The sequence below is a fragment of the Dermacentor variabilis genome, chromosome 4 (assembly GCF_050947875.1).
Source record: "Dermacentor variabilis isolate Ectoservices chromosome 4, ASM5094787v1, whole genome shotgun sequence".
Taxonomy (NCBI): domain Eukaryota; kingdom Metazoa; phylum Arthropoda; class Arachnida; order Ixodida; family Ixodidae; genus Dermacentor; species Dermacentor variabilis.
Window position 1 is genome coordinate 97,968,781 of NC_134571.1, and position 17,559 is coordinate 97,986,339.

Genomic DNA, 17,559 nt, shown 5'->3' on the forward strand with positions numbered 1-17,559 from the left:
CAACCAGAGTGCCAAAAGCCAAGTCACGAAACTGTTTATTGGACGAACCTTTCCCAAAAAAACAACGAGTATACTCCGCACAACGATAATGGCAAGCGCAAGCGTGGATCGTTTAAAATATGACGTGCGGATCAGACGCGTCAGATAATTCATGACTTCATGGCGTCCATGACTCAGGGAGCCTTGCAGCGTAGTCACTAGGGCTCCTGAGCACGAGGTTGTGGGTTCGAATGCCGGCCGTGGCAGCAGCATTTCGCTGGAGGCGAAATGCGAAAATACCAGCGTACCATGCATTGAGCGCACGTTAAAGCCCCTGGTGGCCGAAATTAACCCGGAATCTCCCACTACGGCGTGCTTCGCAATCATATCGTGTTTTTGAAACGTAACTCCTCCCCTACTAGGGCTCGCGTAAGTACTCGAATGCGCACTATTATTCTCGTCACGCACGCAAGCTGGTTAGGGAAGGCTCAGCCACAACATAAACAACAGACAGAACCAGAGATAACATTCGAGAAATTTGGGATGCAGAAATGCGTATCTTGCACTTGGCGTTCAGATTGAAAGTTTGTTAGCCGGTGAAAGACAGCATCAACAAGCTGAAGTGCCAATATACGATGCACTTAGAAGTGAATCTCAGAAAGCTGAAGGGATTGCCGCAGCGTCTGAACAGGCCTCATGCGTCTAAGTAAATAACACAGAGTCCCTGAATTCCTTATGCTCATTAATGGCGGACACATTCTCTTGAACTCGTGTGCGTGCAAAACATTGAGAACCATTTTTTTATGACGCCTTCTAGCCTGAATAATGCTAGAAATGTCGTTATGCATGCACAAACAAAAACAAAAATACTGTTCCATAGGGCAGCTTCAGCACCTTCGGAATATCGCTTTGCCATTTGATATGAGACACTACAAACATTTTTTTTTAACATGAGGTTTAGGAATGGCCTAGGTTAATTATAGCTTGCACAGAGCACAAAACTAAAACGAAGGTGTGAACTGCCGCCGTATATAAGGCGGTCTCATTGCCTCTTGGGGACATGTTAGTGGCCTTTGCAGCCTGCCAAAGTACCCACTCCACATTAAACGTAGTAAAAGTAAGTAGATTTTATCTATTGCTGAAGTTGCACATAGTGGTAACGTCCATCAGTGTCCGTTGACAAATTTCTTGGCATAGATATTGCTGTTTGAGTGAGTCGCAAACAGTCATACTTTATGATGAGAAAAGAAAACAGCAAACTCAATTGAAATCTGTGATTCAGGAGTTATTAGTAAAAAAGGAAAAAGCTACTTTAATAAGTGCACCAAATAGATTTTTCTAGCGGAATTGAATAACGTGTTTTTATTGGTAGTATTTAGTTTCATTTTTGAAGCTTGTGTGTCTACCAATATACAGGGTGTTCAAACTTAAGCTTGACTGTTTTCTTAAGATTAGGCGCTGGAACGTACGCGAAGACCACCAGTGCAAATAAGTTGTGTGGCCAGGGGGGCACAAAGGGAGATGATAATTATTGCTGTGAGCAGCTCAATAACTAAAATTGAATAATTAACTTTTTGTTGACTGCAGGAAGTGGGTATATTTGTATTGAAAAGTAAGAGGAAGTTATGTTTCTACACAGTGTCAGTTGGAAGAATTCTTCCAGCGTGTCTGTGCTCCTAGATTTCCGACTCAAAATTTTATGGTCGTTCGCATGATTAAGCATGAAAGAGCGTTAGGATCAGGGCAAAGCTCCTCGCTGATGTGACGCAGCTGTTGCGTGCGGCGTTTAGTCTGACAACAGGGAGGAGGCATTGGCAAGGATAACTGTCTTCATTCCCTGGCGAAATAAAAAATCTAAGAACCCGGGACTGCTGTCGTAACATGCGACCGCGGAGCCTGTAAAAATGGCTGCCATGCGAAGATAATGGCGCGAGTGGAGAAGCCGGAGGGCAGTGCGCGTGCGTAATGGTGACTAGACAAGCGGATATGGCCCTTGCATGGGCTACGCAAATAAAGTGACTGCTGATTTTCAAGTATTGTAAGTTTAATTGAAATCAAGAGCAACAACTGCACGGCACGCCGCGCTACCACATCTTGATTTCGCCAACCGAGAGGGAACAGTTGTCATCTTTTCCTATGCCTCCGCGCTGTTGTCAGACTAAACGCCGCATGCAACAGCCGCCTCACATCAAGGAGGAACTTTGCGCCGATGCCAACTCTCTCGTAACAACAATTAAAAATTGGATTCGGATACCTCGGAGTACAAACAAGCTAGAAGAACTTTTACAAGTGATACTGTATAGAAACACGACTGCCTCTAACTTTTCAATAGAAACATGCCCACTAGCTGCAGTCAACAAAAAAATTATTTATTCAATTTTAGTTAACTGGGCTGCTGACAGTGATAATTATAATCTCGCTTTGTGTTCCCCTGGCCACATAACATACTTGCACAGGTGGTCTTCGCATGCCTCCTAGTGCCTAATTTTAGGAAAACCATAAAGTTTAATTTTGGACACACAGTATATATGTCTGAACCCAATGAACCGTCACGTTGTTGAACGCTAGACGGCCCAGACTTCTACGAAATCACGATAAGGTGACCATGATTATGAAAACGTCTGCGAAACACATCAATGAAGCGTCTTTTCACAAGGAATTTATCATCGTCAACTTATTACTGCCAATTTTTTCTGCAGTTAATTTGCCGTACATAGGTGTATCTGGGTGTCTCTTAAAGGAACGCAAGACCAATTTTCAAGCATGCCCTTTTTCTTGGAGTGATGGAAAGATTAATATCTGAAGCACCTATACATGCAACAGTTCGCCCGGGTCTGGAAATGTCAGGAAATCGCTAAAACGGAGTTTTGGAACTGCGACGCCTCTTCATTTTACTTTGTACGCACACCGGTAACAGTGATAACTGAAATCGACGCAGAACAAGATTGGGCAACTCGAAACACACGCCGATAATGTGAGTGAGTCCATGACTGAAAAACTTATTTCGGTCCAGAGGAAACGCAGGGGAGACCCCGCGCCACCCGGCTTGTGTCCCGTAGGGACCGCCATGCCGAGCTTGACGGCCCGTTCGCGGGCACTCTGGGCGGCCAGGGTTTGGTCGTTAAATTCGGGGCTGTCCAAGAGCGCAGCCCACGTATCCTGGCTGAAGGTGGAGCCAGTTTCACACTCCCACAGAACATGGTCCAATGTTGCCGTTAGTCAACCGGCACGGCAGTCCGCACTGGGATGCCTTTCAGGGTATATAGCATTAAGAACCGCAAGGTTACGGTACGCACCGGCTTGTAAAAGTCGAAGGGTCACCACCCGCGCCCTTCATAAGGCAGAGTGCGGGAGGGGAAATACCCGACTTGGCCGATAGTAGTGTTGGGTGATGTCACTGAACGTGAGCAAGGGTTCCCCACGGGGCAGGGGGACTGCGGAGACGGCGCGGACATAGAGTTCTTGCACGACTTCGTGCCCGCCCTTGTTAGGGCTAGAGGGAGAGCCCTTAGTCGATCCCAAGTAAGCCGGAAACTAAGTGAGAGTACGGAGAGACATACTTTTGACGCTTTGGAGAATACGGAGGGCCCGGGCGGAGACCATCCCGGTTTGGTAGGCCTTAATGGCTGCTTTGGAACCGCTATATATTGCCTCTCTGCGACCATCGAGCACAGCCAGCGTGATCGCAGACTGTTCGGCTACAACGGGCTTCGAAGTGCCTACCGTAGCGCGGCAAGTGATTCTGGAATTAAAGTGGACGATGGAGACGGAGAATGCCTCTTGTTGGACAAATGCCGCGGCAAGCACGAAGCTTGCCAAAATGTTCTTGTTACGGAGTCACGGTGCGGCATTATTAAATTCGGTGAAGCGCCAATCAGCGGGCGCCTAAAGGTCGTAGGAATAAGAACCGACAAGCAAGACAGTTTTTGCCGGTCACTCGGGCAAGCGACCGAAAGAAGTCGGAGGCAGGTTTAGAGATTATTTTTGGTTGTTGTTGGCGCGACCGTGACGGCCCGACGGCTTTGTGTAGGAACCCATGGGTATTATCTGCCCCGCGCGTGCATTGAGAAGCTTGCTAAGAAGGCAGGGGTGCGAATACTCCGAAATATGTGGTGTCTCCGTGCGATTCTGTGTCCACGAATTGCTGACAATGTATGTGTGCCGACAGCGCCGTATGGCCAGCTGCCGTCGTTTTTCCTGTGTTTGTGAACGAACAATAGAGGCCCGCCACGGACTCGTGGTTACGCGTGTGTGGTGCAATACAAGTGCGCGACCTCTAACAGCAAAGGGGAATCACCCGTTCCCTCGCCCTTAATTAAAAGGGGCGCGGCCAAGACCTTGGGAGGAGCCAGGATACAATTCAGTGAACTTTATTGGATCGTCACCAATATCTGCCGTTCGTCAAGACAGGGAACTTTGGAAATGAGAAGTTATTTAAACGCAGGCTTTAGACCGAGCTAGCAGTCTAGAAGCTGAGCCTACAATCTGCTGAGGAGTGTCAAGGGGCTAGTGCCGTCCAGTATCGCCTGGGCCGCCTAGCTGCGTCTGAACTGCGAGTTACTACTTGACGTAAGACACGACAAACCAACGTCTGGAACGAAGCTCACTGTAGTTCCCCTCAAGGTAGCTTAACCAGTTCGAGGGAAGACGTCAGACCTAGACTCCCGAAAAACCCAGACCAGAAGTCGCATCCACCGCAAGGAGATCGGCTTGCCAGCGTTCTTCGGGAAAGCTCTACCATCTACTCCACGTTTTATGGACTTGCTGCTGCTGCACGACCATGCGTATGCCATCATTTGCTTTCTTTTGAACTCTGTTGATCACCGTTAAGTGCGTTTTGTGTAGCGTTAATTTCTACATTTACTGCCAACTGTTCGCTGTATTTATTTTGTCTTTATCATTGATCTAGATTAATTGCAATTGTGTTATTATTCTTGTGTTTTTTGTGTTTCGTTTAAATTGTGTGTCGTTGTACGTCTATAAATATCTATTTCTCTCTTTCTCCTGACTCTGACATCTTCGCTGTGTTCCCTTGAGTACAGAACGACCAACGGCCTTGTATACCCCGTCGCTGACTTTGCGCCGACGGCGAACGGGTGACAAGCCGTGACATAGGGACATGCTCGAGTAGAGCTCTACCCTTGGCCCGACGTCTGCCGGTGTTGTGGCAGGGTGCATATTGCGGGGAATGGGCGCGATGTGCAGTTGAGACCTGATGTCGCTAGAAATCCGCACGGCATCGGTGCACTGGTGGACAGGGCTAAGGTCCACCTCGTCGAGTATCTTGCGGCCTTCCGGGGTGCCGGGTAGCCTGAGAAGCTGTGAGTGCTCTTGTGCGCACAGCTGCTGTATCAATCGCTGAGATTGTAGCCTAAAAACAGGGACAATAAGTTTTGACCGCTGTAGAGATTTCATAGACGCTTTTCTATTTAGCAAAATTTCCTGCCGGCGACAGAATAGAACATGGCAGGCTTGACAGCATAGCCTTCGAGATGTGTTTCTATTACTGAACGACATCTCTGAGGCAACGATCGCTACCCTGGTGTCCCACCAACAGACGAATGCAGCGGATCGAGTGAGGCAGGCGGCAGTGCACCTTCCACCTATAGTGGATCATCCTGCAAACTCGCTGTGGGTACAGTCGGTGCAGCACAGTGGGTGGCTTTGTACTTGCCGAAGTAGCGCCATCTCGCAAGGTTCTCGCAATTATTGGCTCCATTTTGTGGCGCGCTGGCAGCGCAATTTTCCTGTACAACTATTCGCAGATTACAAATACACAGATAGAGATTGTTTGCGACAATAGGAAATAGACATCTCTTAGCCTCTAGTTGGTCGGCATTTTTCATGTCAGCGTCCGTCGCCAAAAATGTGGGCCGATCCCGGTGGCAGTGCAGGGTGGGCCAGGAGCAGTGACTCCGCAAGGCAGAGACTTTAAGCAGGCAGCAAAGTGAAATGAACCGTGCATGTATTCTTTGGAATCCTGGATGCAACATACAAGAGAGCATACATTTCAATAAAGAACAAGAACAAAACAATCATCCAAACCACATGATTGAAAATAAGGCGCTCCTGATCACAATGTGAAGCACGCAGTGCTCCCCGCATACACTTCCCGGCAAAGATTAGTGTTCCGCAAGCTGCCGTGCCGGCGGCAGCTTGCTACGTGGGGAGTGACGTCCCTAGCATTTCATATATAAAAGAACGAGCCTAGCAACTAATTTCCATGTTCTTGCAACATCGCTATGGCAGTCGGCGTGCTGTAAAAAATACCATTTGTCCCATTACTATCGCTACTCTAAATTATAATTGCTACCATTAGTTTAAAGGGATAAAACATTGCATACCCCCTCAGCACTTGTAGTGGTGCTTTTCAACAGCTTCGCTGGACATCAGCTTTCGCAGGGCCGGGATAGCGAGTGAATTACGTACTTCTTTATATTTACCTAATTTACGTACCATATTGCCCATACACCCCTGCAGCACGCACAAGAGGTTTCACCGAAACCGCTGCGACTGCGCCTCTGATACAACCAACTCGACTATTTCAGGCTACCCGCAGCTAGCCCCAAAAGCTTCATGAGACCGACAACCGTTTGGAATGCGTATTGAGATGATAGTGCTGATGAAAAGATCGTGATTCACAACAGTAGGATAAAACATAATTTTATCACACAAATAAGGATTATATTTCTTTAAATTGGCACCGCAACTCACAAAAAAATGACAGAAGGCGACATTCTGTGGGGAAACATGTCATCAGGCTTTGAAAACCATGTCCATTTATATATGAATGTACGGGTTTCAGTACGCCAATCGGTGGCCACAAAGCCCTGCTCCACAGGAAGACCTATTTACATATATTTAGATGACATTACTAGTTTACAAACCCTGCTGGCGGTAATTGGATGAAGAGTGGAATAACAAAACATATCCGCTAATCTCTACCCAGATGCATTTCAAGGTCGTCCTTGCTGTTCTGGCGTTTATCGTAAGTACACATCTTCAATGCTCTCGCCAACTTATAGATATATAGAAACGAGTTGAACTCTATTGGTGGGAGATGAGTGTCTCCGCGGTTTCATTTTCTATTATGTTAAGGATTCGATATACCGAAATGAACATTTTATACAAGAACATCACTAATGTTAAGTATGGTAAGGTTTTTTGGACACAATTAATTATATTCATACGCTCTGATCAGCAGAAGTTGCTCAATTATTAATCAAGTTTCATCTCTGCCATTGGTTGACAAGATTTGGGCCACCTGATCGTTGAGCAGTAAGCCATGTAATGACTCTCAGGTTGGGTGGAAAGGATGCAGCATAGGGCTCTAAAAAGATTACCACGCATTCTAAATAAAAATTATCGTTCACAAGGAGATGGACATGAAGTGATTGACAGTGGACAATTAAGGGGAGCGTTTGCCGAGAGATGATATCTTAAGGTCGCTGGCCGTTGTCAACGAACTGACAAAAACAAGCCTCCTTATCTAAATGTTGTCCCATGATGACGTTGCCATTGTTTGCCCACATTTTTACTTGACATTCCGTCATATAGGAGTATACTGGACGTGCTATATAAGGAAGTCCACAAAAGAGGCAATGACGACTTTCAGTATGAAATAACTTCAAGCTTTCGTTTGTGTAGAGGCACCCTTTTCATATAAGACAGCATGCAAAAATTATTATCCCGAGAAAGACAGCACATAAAAAAGCACGCTGACGCCACTATGCGCGAACAGTTGCACCCCTGTAATTTCGGTGTAGCTTAACGCACTTTGACCCCCAAAAGGTGAAAGGCAGCCACGAGGTAGCATCGGGCGGATTTGGTTATTGGACATAGCGAATTAGTAAGCTTTTCAATACAACTAACGAACTCGACATCATCGGGACGTGAGAATCCCGAATAATACTGATGTTTTAGGCGCTAAGCTGTAAATCTACAATGCCTTAACTTACGTTCCATATAGCTTTCCGCAGTGTCCTCAGCGAACGAAACTATAGCCGAACAAATTTTTTGCTGGGCTAGTTAACTCGTGCTTAACAACTGAATAACGCAAGGGCAGTTCCAAAGAAGAGACAAAATAATGACGCAGAATCACAGGACAAGCGCTAACTCCCCAGTAAATTTTAGTGGGAGGACTTCGCCTTCCTAAATACACAGCAGACCAGCATCGCGCAAGCGCACTGATCATCTAGCCAACCAATGCATCATATCAAGAAGCGTATAGATTACACCGTCATTTCTAAAAACTGCTTTTCTTTGCCAGGCATAACAACCGACGTATCGCTAATATAGACACTTCTTTTCTTTCTAATGTTGTATGCCTCTACAATTTCTCTGGCCAAAGGCACTCTTGCCTAGAATTCGAATACCGGAAATAATTAGCAGGGACAGGACCTACAATGCATAGCCAAAGGAAAAGGAACTTTCTTAGCTACAGATCGCTCATGTTCCCGCGTCCGATCGCTGACGCATCAGCCGGTTTGCCCGGTATGCACCTTTCTACCCTTAAGCGGAATCTCTTACACTACACCAAAGGTGCATGTGACGTATGGCATGGTATGCTACTTTCCACAGGCATGTTTCCTCGGAGGTCCCGAAATGTGTGGGCACAACTCAGCAAATTTGCGTGGCGCACAAAACACAATAGGCACGTCGAACCTTTTTGCCACATTCTTCAGGTTGTGAGCAACCTGTGAACTTAGGACACCACTTCCGGCTTTTTTTCCTGGAAGCTGCCGAGGTATTTTCCTACCCTTCAGTTACTGAAGGAGGGTCTCGGATACAGCTGTCAAAATAGCGCGAGAGAAGCCAGTCGCCTTTAGGCGCTCAATCTGGTAATTGAAGCTATTTTGAGCCAAGTGAGCCCAAGACTTCACCAGTACCGACTCAAGACATTATGTTGAGATCACTTTGTTTTACCACATTACTATGTCTACAATCAAACGGCAAGAGTTCTTTACGAGCAGCTCGCAGAGAGTATTTCCAGCCAATGTGCCGCCAACTTAAAGCATGTTAATACCTAAAAAGTGCAAAGTGTCATCGTCAGGAAGTTCATGAGTAAAGACTGAGCCGTTTCCATGCAGGCTAAAGAAGCTCAAAATTTTATCAGCAACACAGATAGTCGTCTGGAAATGATTAGTGTCTAAAATCACGAGAAAGTCGTCTACATATCTAAAAACTCGTAGTACGTAGGTTGTTTTGCGTAGCAAAACAAGCAGTTATTAGAAATGATTCTGTAATCCACACGCTTCTTGATATGATGCATTGGTTGGCTTAATGGGAAGTGCGCTTGTGTACTCCTGGTATGCTGTGTATTTAGCTCTTTCCGTACCGCGCCCATCCGGCATCGTTAGCCCACTAACGATGGTTTAAAACACCGCTTTCGAGACCTTCCGCGCCGCTTACCGACACACTGCGCTATCGGACGTGAAGGAGGAAAACTATAATTTTGTTTTCTAAGCAGTTTACTTTTCCACCAGAGGGGGTGATTTTTGAAGGCGCTCCGAAGTTTTCGTGACCGTCAAAGAAGTAAAAAGGACGACCCACTATTAATGGTTTCAAACGCCGCTTTCGAGACCTTCCGCGCCGCTCACGGACACTCTGCGCCATAGAACAGGAAGGAGAACTATATTCTTGTATTTTTGGCAATTCGCTGTTTGCCCGCCAGGTGTTCATTTTTAAACACACTTCGTAGTTTCGTGATCATCAAAGTGGAAAGCAAGAATTGTCGCCAGGGAGCGGCGTGCGCACTTCGAAAGATCGCAGATCTTGCGATTTCGCTGCGTCTGTGGTTGATTTTATCGATGCATCGAGCAGAAGAAAGTCTGAGGATGCTGCTTTTTCGTCAGACTTCGAGAGTGACGACCGCGCAAGTCAGCACAAAACATCGGCGGCCGCAGCCCGGCATGCCATACTGTAGTGCTTGCACCTTTCGTAGAGGGATACCTGTTCAGTGAAAATTGTTTCATTTTTTCGGAGATAGTGCCTATTAGATGCCAATACATTTTTGATGCCACATAGATTTGTCACATATTTCTCTTAGTAGATACAAACGCGTCTATGGAAACTTTCTTCAATTTTATCCCTGAATCTTGAATCTGGCAATTTATAATTTTTGTGACATATATTTTGTTAATAAAACTTTTATGCGTGAAAAGTACATTCATTCTGCTTTTTGTTTATGTCTTACACAAAATATCGAGTGCGCATGCTCAAGCAGACAAACATGGCACTCAGTATTTGCTTCCTCATCATGAGGCCATCTCGCGTGGCCAGTATTGTGGCCATCGCTTGCTGGATCTTGCGCTGATATCGAGTTTTAATGTGGTTAAAAGCTATCTTCACATTTGTTTCTTGCTTTCTTTGCAGGGGCCCTTGACCATAGGTATGTGCTTTATGTGCCCCAGCACAGTCGTATGTAAATATTTCCATCTGCAATATTAAATTTAATCACTGGTCATAGGTCCTATGCCGAAACATTTGCAGGAGTACTTCACCAAATATTTGTATTCGAATCTCAACAATAACGCAGCAATGCGACGTTTATTGTTTTGTACGAGAAAAGTTCTATTTTCATTACTATATCAACCTAGTGATATTCCATGAAATCAGATAAAGGCAGCAGGAGAAAAATGCACTGCTCTAGGCTTAAGAATATTCTGGTTAGTTTTGACGTATAGGACGGTGCCAGGTGATTGTAAACGAAGAAATTTATTTAGTCAGGATCACTCAATTGCCTAAATAATAAAACAGAGCGGCATAAAAAGAAAAAAAAACACAAAAATCGGGTTTACTAAGCTGGGACGGTGAACAGGGTGGAGGGGAATGGCCGTGAGCGGCACATCATTCGTAATATGCTTGTCTCTTTAGCGAATTCGTAGAGTGTAGGGTCCCTGCTTTGAGTGATCGGTGAGATGGCTTCCTTTTTGAAAATATCAGCGCACATTTTGAAGGTGTATCAAATAATGTTGACCAGGTAAAGAATATCTGAGAATTTGTGCTGCTGTATACATCTATACCCTGTAGGCACAAAACAGCTCAAGTAATAGCGCCTTTTCCCTCAGCGGTGAATATCGACATCCTCGTTACCCGTGGCGTGAAAATGGCATGGCGAGCACTTAGACGCTATTCTGGACATTCCGCCATTTTCGTCTGGGCGTGATGTAAGCGTGACGCGAAAATAAATGCGCTGATGGCAAACGTCAGGTTCCGATAAGCGTCCACGAGATCATTTCATTTCGTCCAGAGTGGGGACTAGATATGGGGAGCGTGTTCGTGCTTCCTATGTTCCAAGTGTTCTGAATGACCTCCCGATTAGTGTATTCTCTTTAGGCACTCGCAAAGACGTAAAGTCTATTATCTTTGATTTGTATGCTTGATTTTTCCTTTTCTTCCTGCTTATTTTCGTGATGCAAATGGACGGTGGTGTATGCTCTGACTTGTTCCTTGCTGCCGGGCACTGCCCTACAAGCTATCTGTTGGCTTGCGCAGGCCCATATTTGTACCCCGTAGACCCAGAACTAAAAAAAAATTATTTATGTATTTTTCGAAACGAGACGCAACCTTGACGTTTTGCGGAAAGATGAGCCTGACGTTCTTGATAAAGCAAATGAGTTTTTCTCCTCAGTTAAAATTAAGCAGGCAACTCAATGAGTCGCATCATTCGGCCGAAAGCACCTTTCGCTTCTTTCCCCTGTTGCGTACAAGCCGTAGTCTGCTACGATAGGCAGGATGCTTGTATCCGAGATGTAGAATTTATTAGTCGTAGTAATTTGGCACCAAAGCACCTGTGCTATACCTTCAGACAGCAGAGGCAGCCAACCAGTTGTGAAAAGTGTACTTGTTTTTTATTGAAATGAATATTAACAGAGGTTAGCGCCTTTATGGTGGCACCGGCTACTCCTTGTCACTTGGCAAAGTAAACAAATTTGTGTCAAAAGGGAGAATAGCGATACAAAATATGACACTCAGTAGAACACTGGATGAATAAAAAAAATATGCAATCCAAAAGTACATGAATCCCAAAGTTTTGTGCATGAGTTCAGCACACGTACGCATATATAAAGTCAGATATTTTGAACAGCCAAAACACACAACACATGCAATACACTGCATGCACAGAACAGAATTATACATATTGCGTAAAAGTTGCGACCACCACATAAATCAATTTCTAACCCAGAACAGCATTTATTTTACTCATTTTGCGTATGAGGATCATCTGAAACCTAATATGTTCCCAAAATGTTGGTGTCCTCTAAAAACATTTTCAGAGAAAGAAGTGCTATTTTCTGAACGCCTGCAGTTGGCCATGGGCAAGAGCAGGCTGCATTATCGCTATTTTGTTAAACGCAAGCGACTCGGCCTGATTCAGCTGGCCCAGAGGCGGTGAAATATCGCCGATATCAATGCGTCCGCTTCTGGCAGCCGCTGGCACGACGTAAATGCAAGCAACGCCATTTATCGCTCACTTCGCGGCTTAGTCGTCCAGTGCGATAAAGCTTCAATGTCGCCGCCTTGCATACATACGTTTATAATAAAAGAAAACAATACAAGACAAAAACAAACAAATCGACAAAAAAGAACGTTATCGTCTTAGCTTCCAATGATGAGAAAAGCACTGAACCTCGTTCAGAAAACCAATTCCACAGTAAGAAACGCGAAAAATCTCAAAAGATTCGTAAAGTTGAAACAATATATATATGTAAAATAAATAATTTCAACAAACTCGAGAACAGTGCAGACGCTACGAGTACGGCTCAAAAAAAAAAAAGAGAAAAATTTATGGCCCCAAACTACGGAGAAAATGCTCAAAACACATGCAGCTCGGCCACCGATGCATATGACAGCTCATTAGCATATTTTATGTTGGTGGTCACACCGCAAATTATGTCCCCAAACCACTGCAATGATGGCTCAGCGTAACGACACATGTAAGCGTCAATATTGACATTGACAAGACCACCCATCTTGGGAGTTCACTCGCATGACATTGTTCTGTAGTAGCGACAGTGAATAATGCAGCGGCAGATCTGCGAACGACGAAACATTTATTGGGCCTACTTCTGATCAGAAAAGCACTCTCAAAGGACAGCGATAGCGGCGAACACGGTCGCACGATCGTCAAAGTCTTATCTGCTGGTCAAGCGCGTCGGCTTTTATACATGAGCCATCGAAGGTTCCAGAGTAATAGCTGGTGCCTGCGTGTCTTCCAGAAAATTCCACACCATTCGTTTTGCGAATACATGAAATCAGATTGCACACGGTTCGGTGACAACAGACAGTGCATAGAACCATCGATAACATTTGGGAAACTTCTGATACATGAAAGCGCGACCTGCGCTGTGCGATAACGTTTGTTAAGGCGGGGAAACGCAGTCAGCCGATAACGGTAACAAGAACACGTACTAATACCCATCTCGTAAAAACTATCGCACCGATGCTCCAAACAAACGAATGTAATAAACAAAAACACCGGAAATAAGGAAGTTTGTCAGCGAGCGTAAAAGGGCTTAAGGCGCACCACGTGGACCCCATCAGATCGTGCGCGGCACTGCTGCGATCGCGAAATGCTGTCTGGCACGACCTCATAGTCCAGTGCGCCAATATGTCGGATGATCTTGTAGGGTCCGCAATAGCGTGGCAATAGTTCCTCACTGAGTCCTCGTCGGCGTATCGGAGTCCAAACCCCAACTCGGTCGCCTGGCTGTTATTCCACAGAGCGTCCTCGAAGACTGTAGTTAGCGCTCTTGGTCCCCTGCTGGTTCAGGATGCGCGGGCGAGCGAGCTGTCGGGCTTTTTCGGCACGCTGGAGATAGGTAGTGACGTCGACATTCTCTTCGAAGTTAACGTGCGGCATAATGGCGTCGAGAGTCATTGTGGGGTTTCTGCCGCAAACCAGTTTTAAAGACGTTGTCTGTGTTGTTTCTTGCACTGGCCGTGTTGAAGGTTAAGTACGGCAGGATGGCATTTCACGTCTTGAGTTCGGCGTCGACGTACATTGGTAGAATGTCGGCGAGAGTCTTGTTCAGCCGCCCCAGAAGACCATTCGTGTTCGGGTGGTAGGCAGTTGTCCTTCCGTGGCTTGTCTGCAAGTACTGCAGAATGGCTTGGGTGAGCTTCACTGTTAACGCAGTTCCTCTCTCGCTGATGATCACTTCTGGGGCACCATGTCGCAGCAGAATGTTCTCGACGAAGAATTTTGTTACTACTGTTGCGCTACCTTTCTGCAGAGCTTTCGTTTCAGCGAAGCGGGTGAGGTAGCCCGTTAGCACGACAATCCACTTGTTTCCAGATGTTGACAAGGAAAAAGGTCCCATCAAATCCACCCCGATCTGCTGAAACGGTCGGCAAAATGGCTCGATCGGCTGTAGTAATCCGTTTGACCTCGTCGGCGGTGCCTTGCGTCGTTGGCAGTCACAGCAAGCCTCGACGCAACGGGCGACCTCGGCGGTCAGGTGCGGCCAGCAATACCTCTCTTGTATTCTTGCAAGTGCACGGGAAAACCCGAGGTGCCCGGCTGTCTGATCGTCGTGGATGGGGTGCAGGACTACTGACCGGAATGCTACAGGTACAACGAGGAGGTAGTTTGCACGGGTTGGGAAAAAGTTATTCTTAACCAGGACGTCATTTCGCAAGAATAACGAAGACAATCCGCGCCTAAATATACTCGGGACAAAGTCGGCATTGCCTTCCAAGTGCTCAGCAAAGCTTCTTAGCTCGGGGCCTGCTCGCTGCTGCTCGGCAAAGTGATCTGGGCTTATTGTTGCTAAGAAGGCGTCGCTACCTTGGTCATCTTTGGGTGGCGAGTCCCCGGGAATTCGAAACAGGCAGTCGGCATCATAGTTTTTCCCCCGGACTTGTAAATTACAGTGATGTCATATTCTTGCAGTCTAAGGGTCCACCGTGCTAGGCGTACTAAAGGATCCTTTAGGGTCACTAGCCAAAACAAGGTGTGATGGTCGCTTACGCGTTTGAACGGTCTGCCATATAGGTAACGGCGAAATTCTGCGGTAGCCCATATGATGGCAAGACATTCGTTTTCGGTTGTAGAATAATTGCTTTCCGCTTGTGACAGCGACCGGATAGCGTAAGCCATCACCCGTTCAAGTCCATCTTTCCTTTGTACTAGAACGGCCCTGAGGCCTAGGCTAGTGGCGCCAGTGTGCATTTCCGTATTGGCATCTCTGCCAAGGAATCTATGCACTGTCTTTTATTTCATTTATTTATTTCAGATACCCTCATGGCCCACAGGGCATTATTGAGGGGAGTGGTACACACATTGCAATAAATTTGTATAAAAGGAGACAACGCATATATATAAAACATATATATAGCGGAACAAATACATAATTCACAACCCGGAACATGAAGCGAGTTCAAAATTGTACAATTTCCAAGAAACGCTAAATCACGCACAAAAAAGTTGAAAATTGCAAAACGCCACCATTAGCACAAACATGAACACAGCAAATCTGGGGGGAAAATACAGAAGGATGCGCATGATAACGAGAAAAATGGAAATGGAACCAAAGCTATGGCAAGCAATAATGTGTTGATAATTTCTTCTTAAATTCATCAAAATCTTTCGAAAGTGCAATATCCCATGGTAGCTGGTTCCAGTCCAACGATGTTTTTGGAATGAAAGAATTCCTGCAGGATGTTGTACGGCACTGTGAAACACCAACTTTGCATGGATGATCTAAGCGGGATGAAACATATGTTGGCGGCGTGAGTAATGTATCTTTAAGGGTGCAATTCATGTGGTAAATTTTAAAAAACAGACACAGGCATGATATCTTTCTGCGCGTTACGAGAGGGGTTAGTGACAATGTGTTTTTCATTTCTGTGACGCTGGACAAACGATCATAGTTACGAAGGATGAAACGGGCTGCTCTGTTCTGTACAGCTTCGAGGGCGTCGATAAGAGAGTAGTGAAAGGGTCCCATACTGAGTTAGCATATTCTAATTTGGAGCGGACAAGCGATTTGTATAGAAGAAGTTTAACAGGTGTCGGGGCTAAGGAAAAATTCCGTTTCAGATATCCAAGCATGCGGTTAGCGGACGCGATGATAGAAATGATATGTGCCTTCCAAGCTAGGTTTGACGTTATAGTGACACCGAGGTATTTGTAAGATGTTACCGGTGTTAGCAGGGAAGAACAAATAGTGTAGGGAGCGGGGCACGGATTGACGCGACGCGAAAAACGCAAAACTTTGCATTTAGTATCGTTAAGTGTCATCTTCCATTGTGAACACCAGTTAGATATAGTAGCTAAGTCTTCCTGGAGTAGTACGGTGTCATTAGTATTTTTTATTTCCCGGTAAACTACACAGTCATCTGCAAAAAGTCGCACTGTGGATGTTACGTTGTTAGGCAAGTCATTAATATATACCAGAAAGAGCAAGGGACCGATAACAGAACCTTGTGGGACGCCTGAGGTCACAGATACCGGTGATGAGTTAATGCCGTTAGCGTGCACGTACTGGAACCTGTTAGACAAAAAGCATTCAATCCATCGTAGTACATTTTGGTCGATGTTAAGTTTACTTAGTTTGTGAAGAAGCAAGCTGTGAGAGACTTTGTCGAATGCTTTGGAAAAGTCTAAATAGATACAGTCAACCTCACTGCCACGATCAAGTAGGAAGTTAATATCATTTGTAAAATTTATTAGCTGTGTTTAACAATAAAAGTGTTTTCTAAAACCATGCTGCGCATGAGTAAAAAAGGATGATGACTCAAGAAAGTTTGCTAGGGATGACAAGATGACATGTTCCATTACCTTGCAAGGAATGCTGGTTAGTGATACTGGCCGATAGTTGAGTGATAGGTGCTTGTCGCCTGATTTATGGAGTGGAACCACCTTAGCCAATTTCCAGTCGTCTGGAAGGTCACAAGTTTGAAGGGATTGCTCAAATATTTTCGATAGTATGATGGAAGAATATACTTTAGTGTTTTTCAGGATTTTAGTGCTGATATTATCGGGACCACATGAAGAGGATAACTTTAAACGATCTATGATACTTATAATGCCTTCAAAGTCAAAACGAATGGGATCCATAGGAAATATGATAGCGGGAGTATAGTCTGGGGGTGATGCGCTAAAAGGGAGAGAAAATGCATTAGCAAAAGTCTCGTTAAGTACATTAGCACTATCACTGTTAGGGATGGGATTTGATTGAGAATCCAGGAGAGAGATTGATGGCTGATCTGACCCATTAACAACGTTCCAGAATTTTTTAGTATCAGTTAAAAGAAATGATGGCAGTGTGACATCAAAGAAATGTTGTTTAGCATCTTTTAACGCTTTTTTATAAGTGCCAACTGCGGCTCTTAGAGCTGACCAATGCTCCGATCTTCCGGATGACCTCGCCCTGACATATAATCGCCTTTTTCTGTTCCCGAGGCGTTTTAAGGAACGAGTGAACCATGGGGATCTACGATTAGTCGTGATGATTTTAAGAGGGACGTGCAATTCGATTAATTCATGCAGTTTTTCTTTAAACATGCACCAGTTGTCGTTAACAGATCGTTCGGCAAATGCCAGGACGAAATCGTCGAGAAAAAACCGGAGGC

At 45.4% G+C, this 17,559-nt stretch overlaps 1 protein-coding gene across 1 annotated transcript in view; it reads left to right on the top strand.

Moving 5' to 3' along the window:
• Positions 1 to 1,053: 1,053 nt before the first annotated feature.
• LOC142577860 (uncharacterized) overlaps positions 1,054 to 17,559 on the top strand; it is a 39,709-nt gene continuing 23,203 nt past the window's right edge. Inside the window, exons 1-3 of the mRNA XM_075687295.1 lie at positions 1,054 to 1,096; positions 6,929 to 6,967; positions 10,354 to 10,369. Of these exons, the coding sequence (XP_075543410.1) occupies positions 6,929 to 6,967; positions 10,354 to 10,369 (55 nt within the window). The 5' untranslated portion in view covers positions 1,054 to 1,096. The remainder of the gene's footprint in view (positions 1,097 to 6,928; positions 6,968 to 10,353; positions 10,370 to 17,559) is intronic.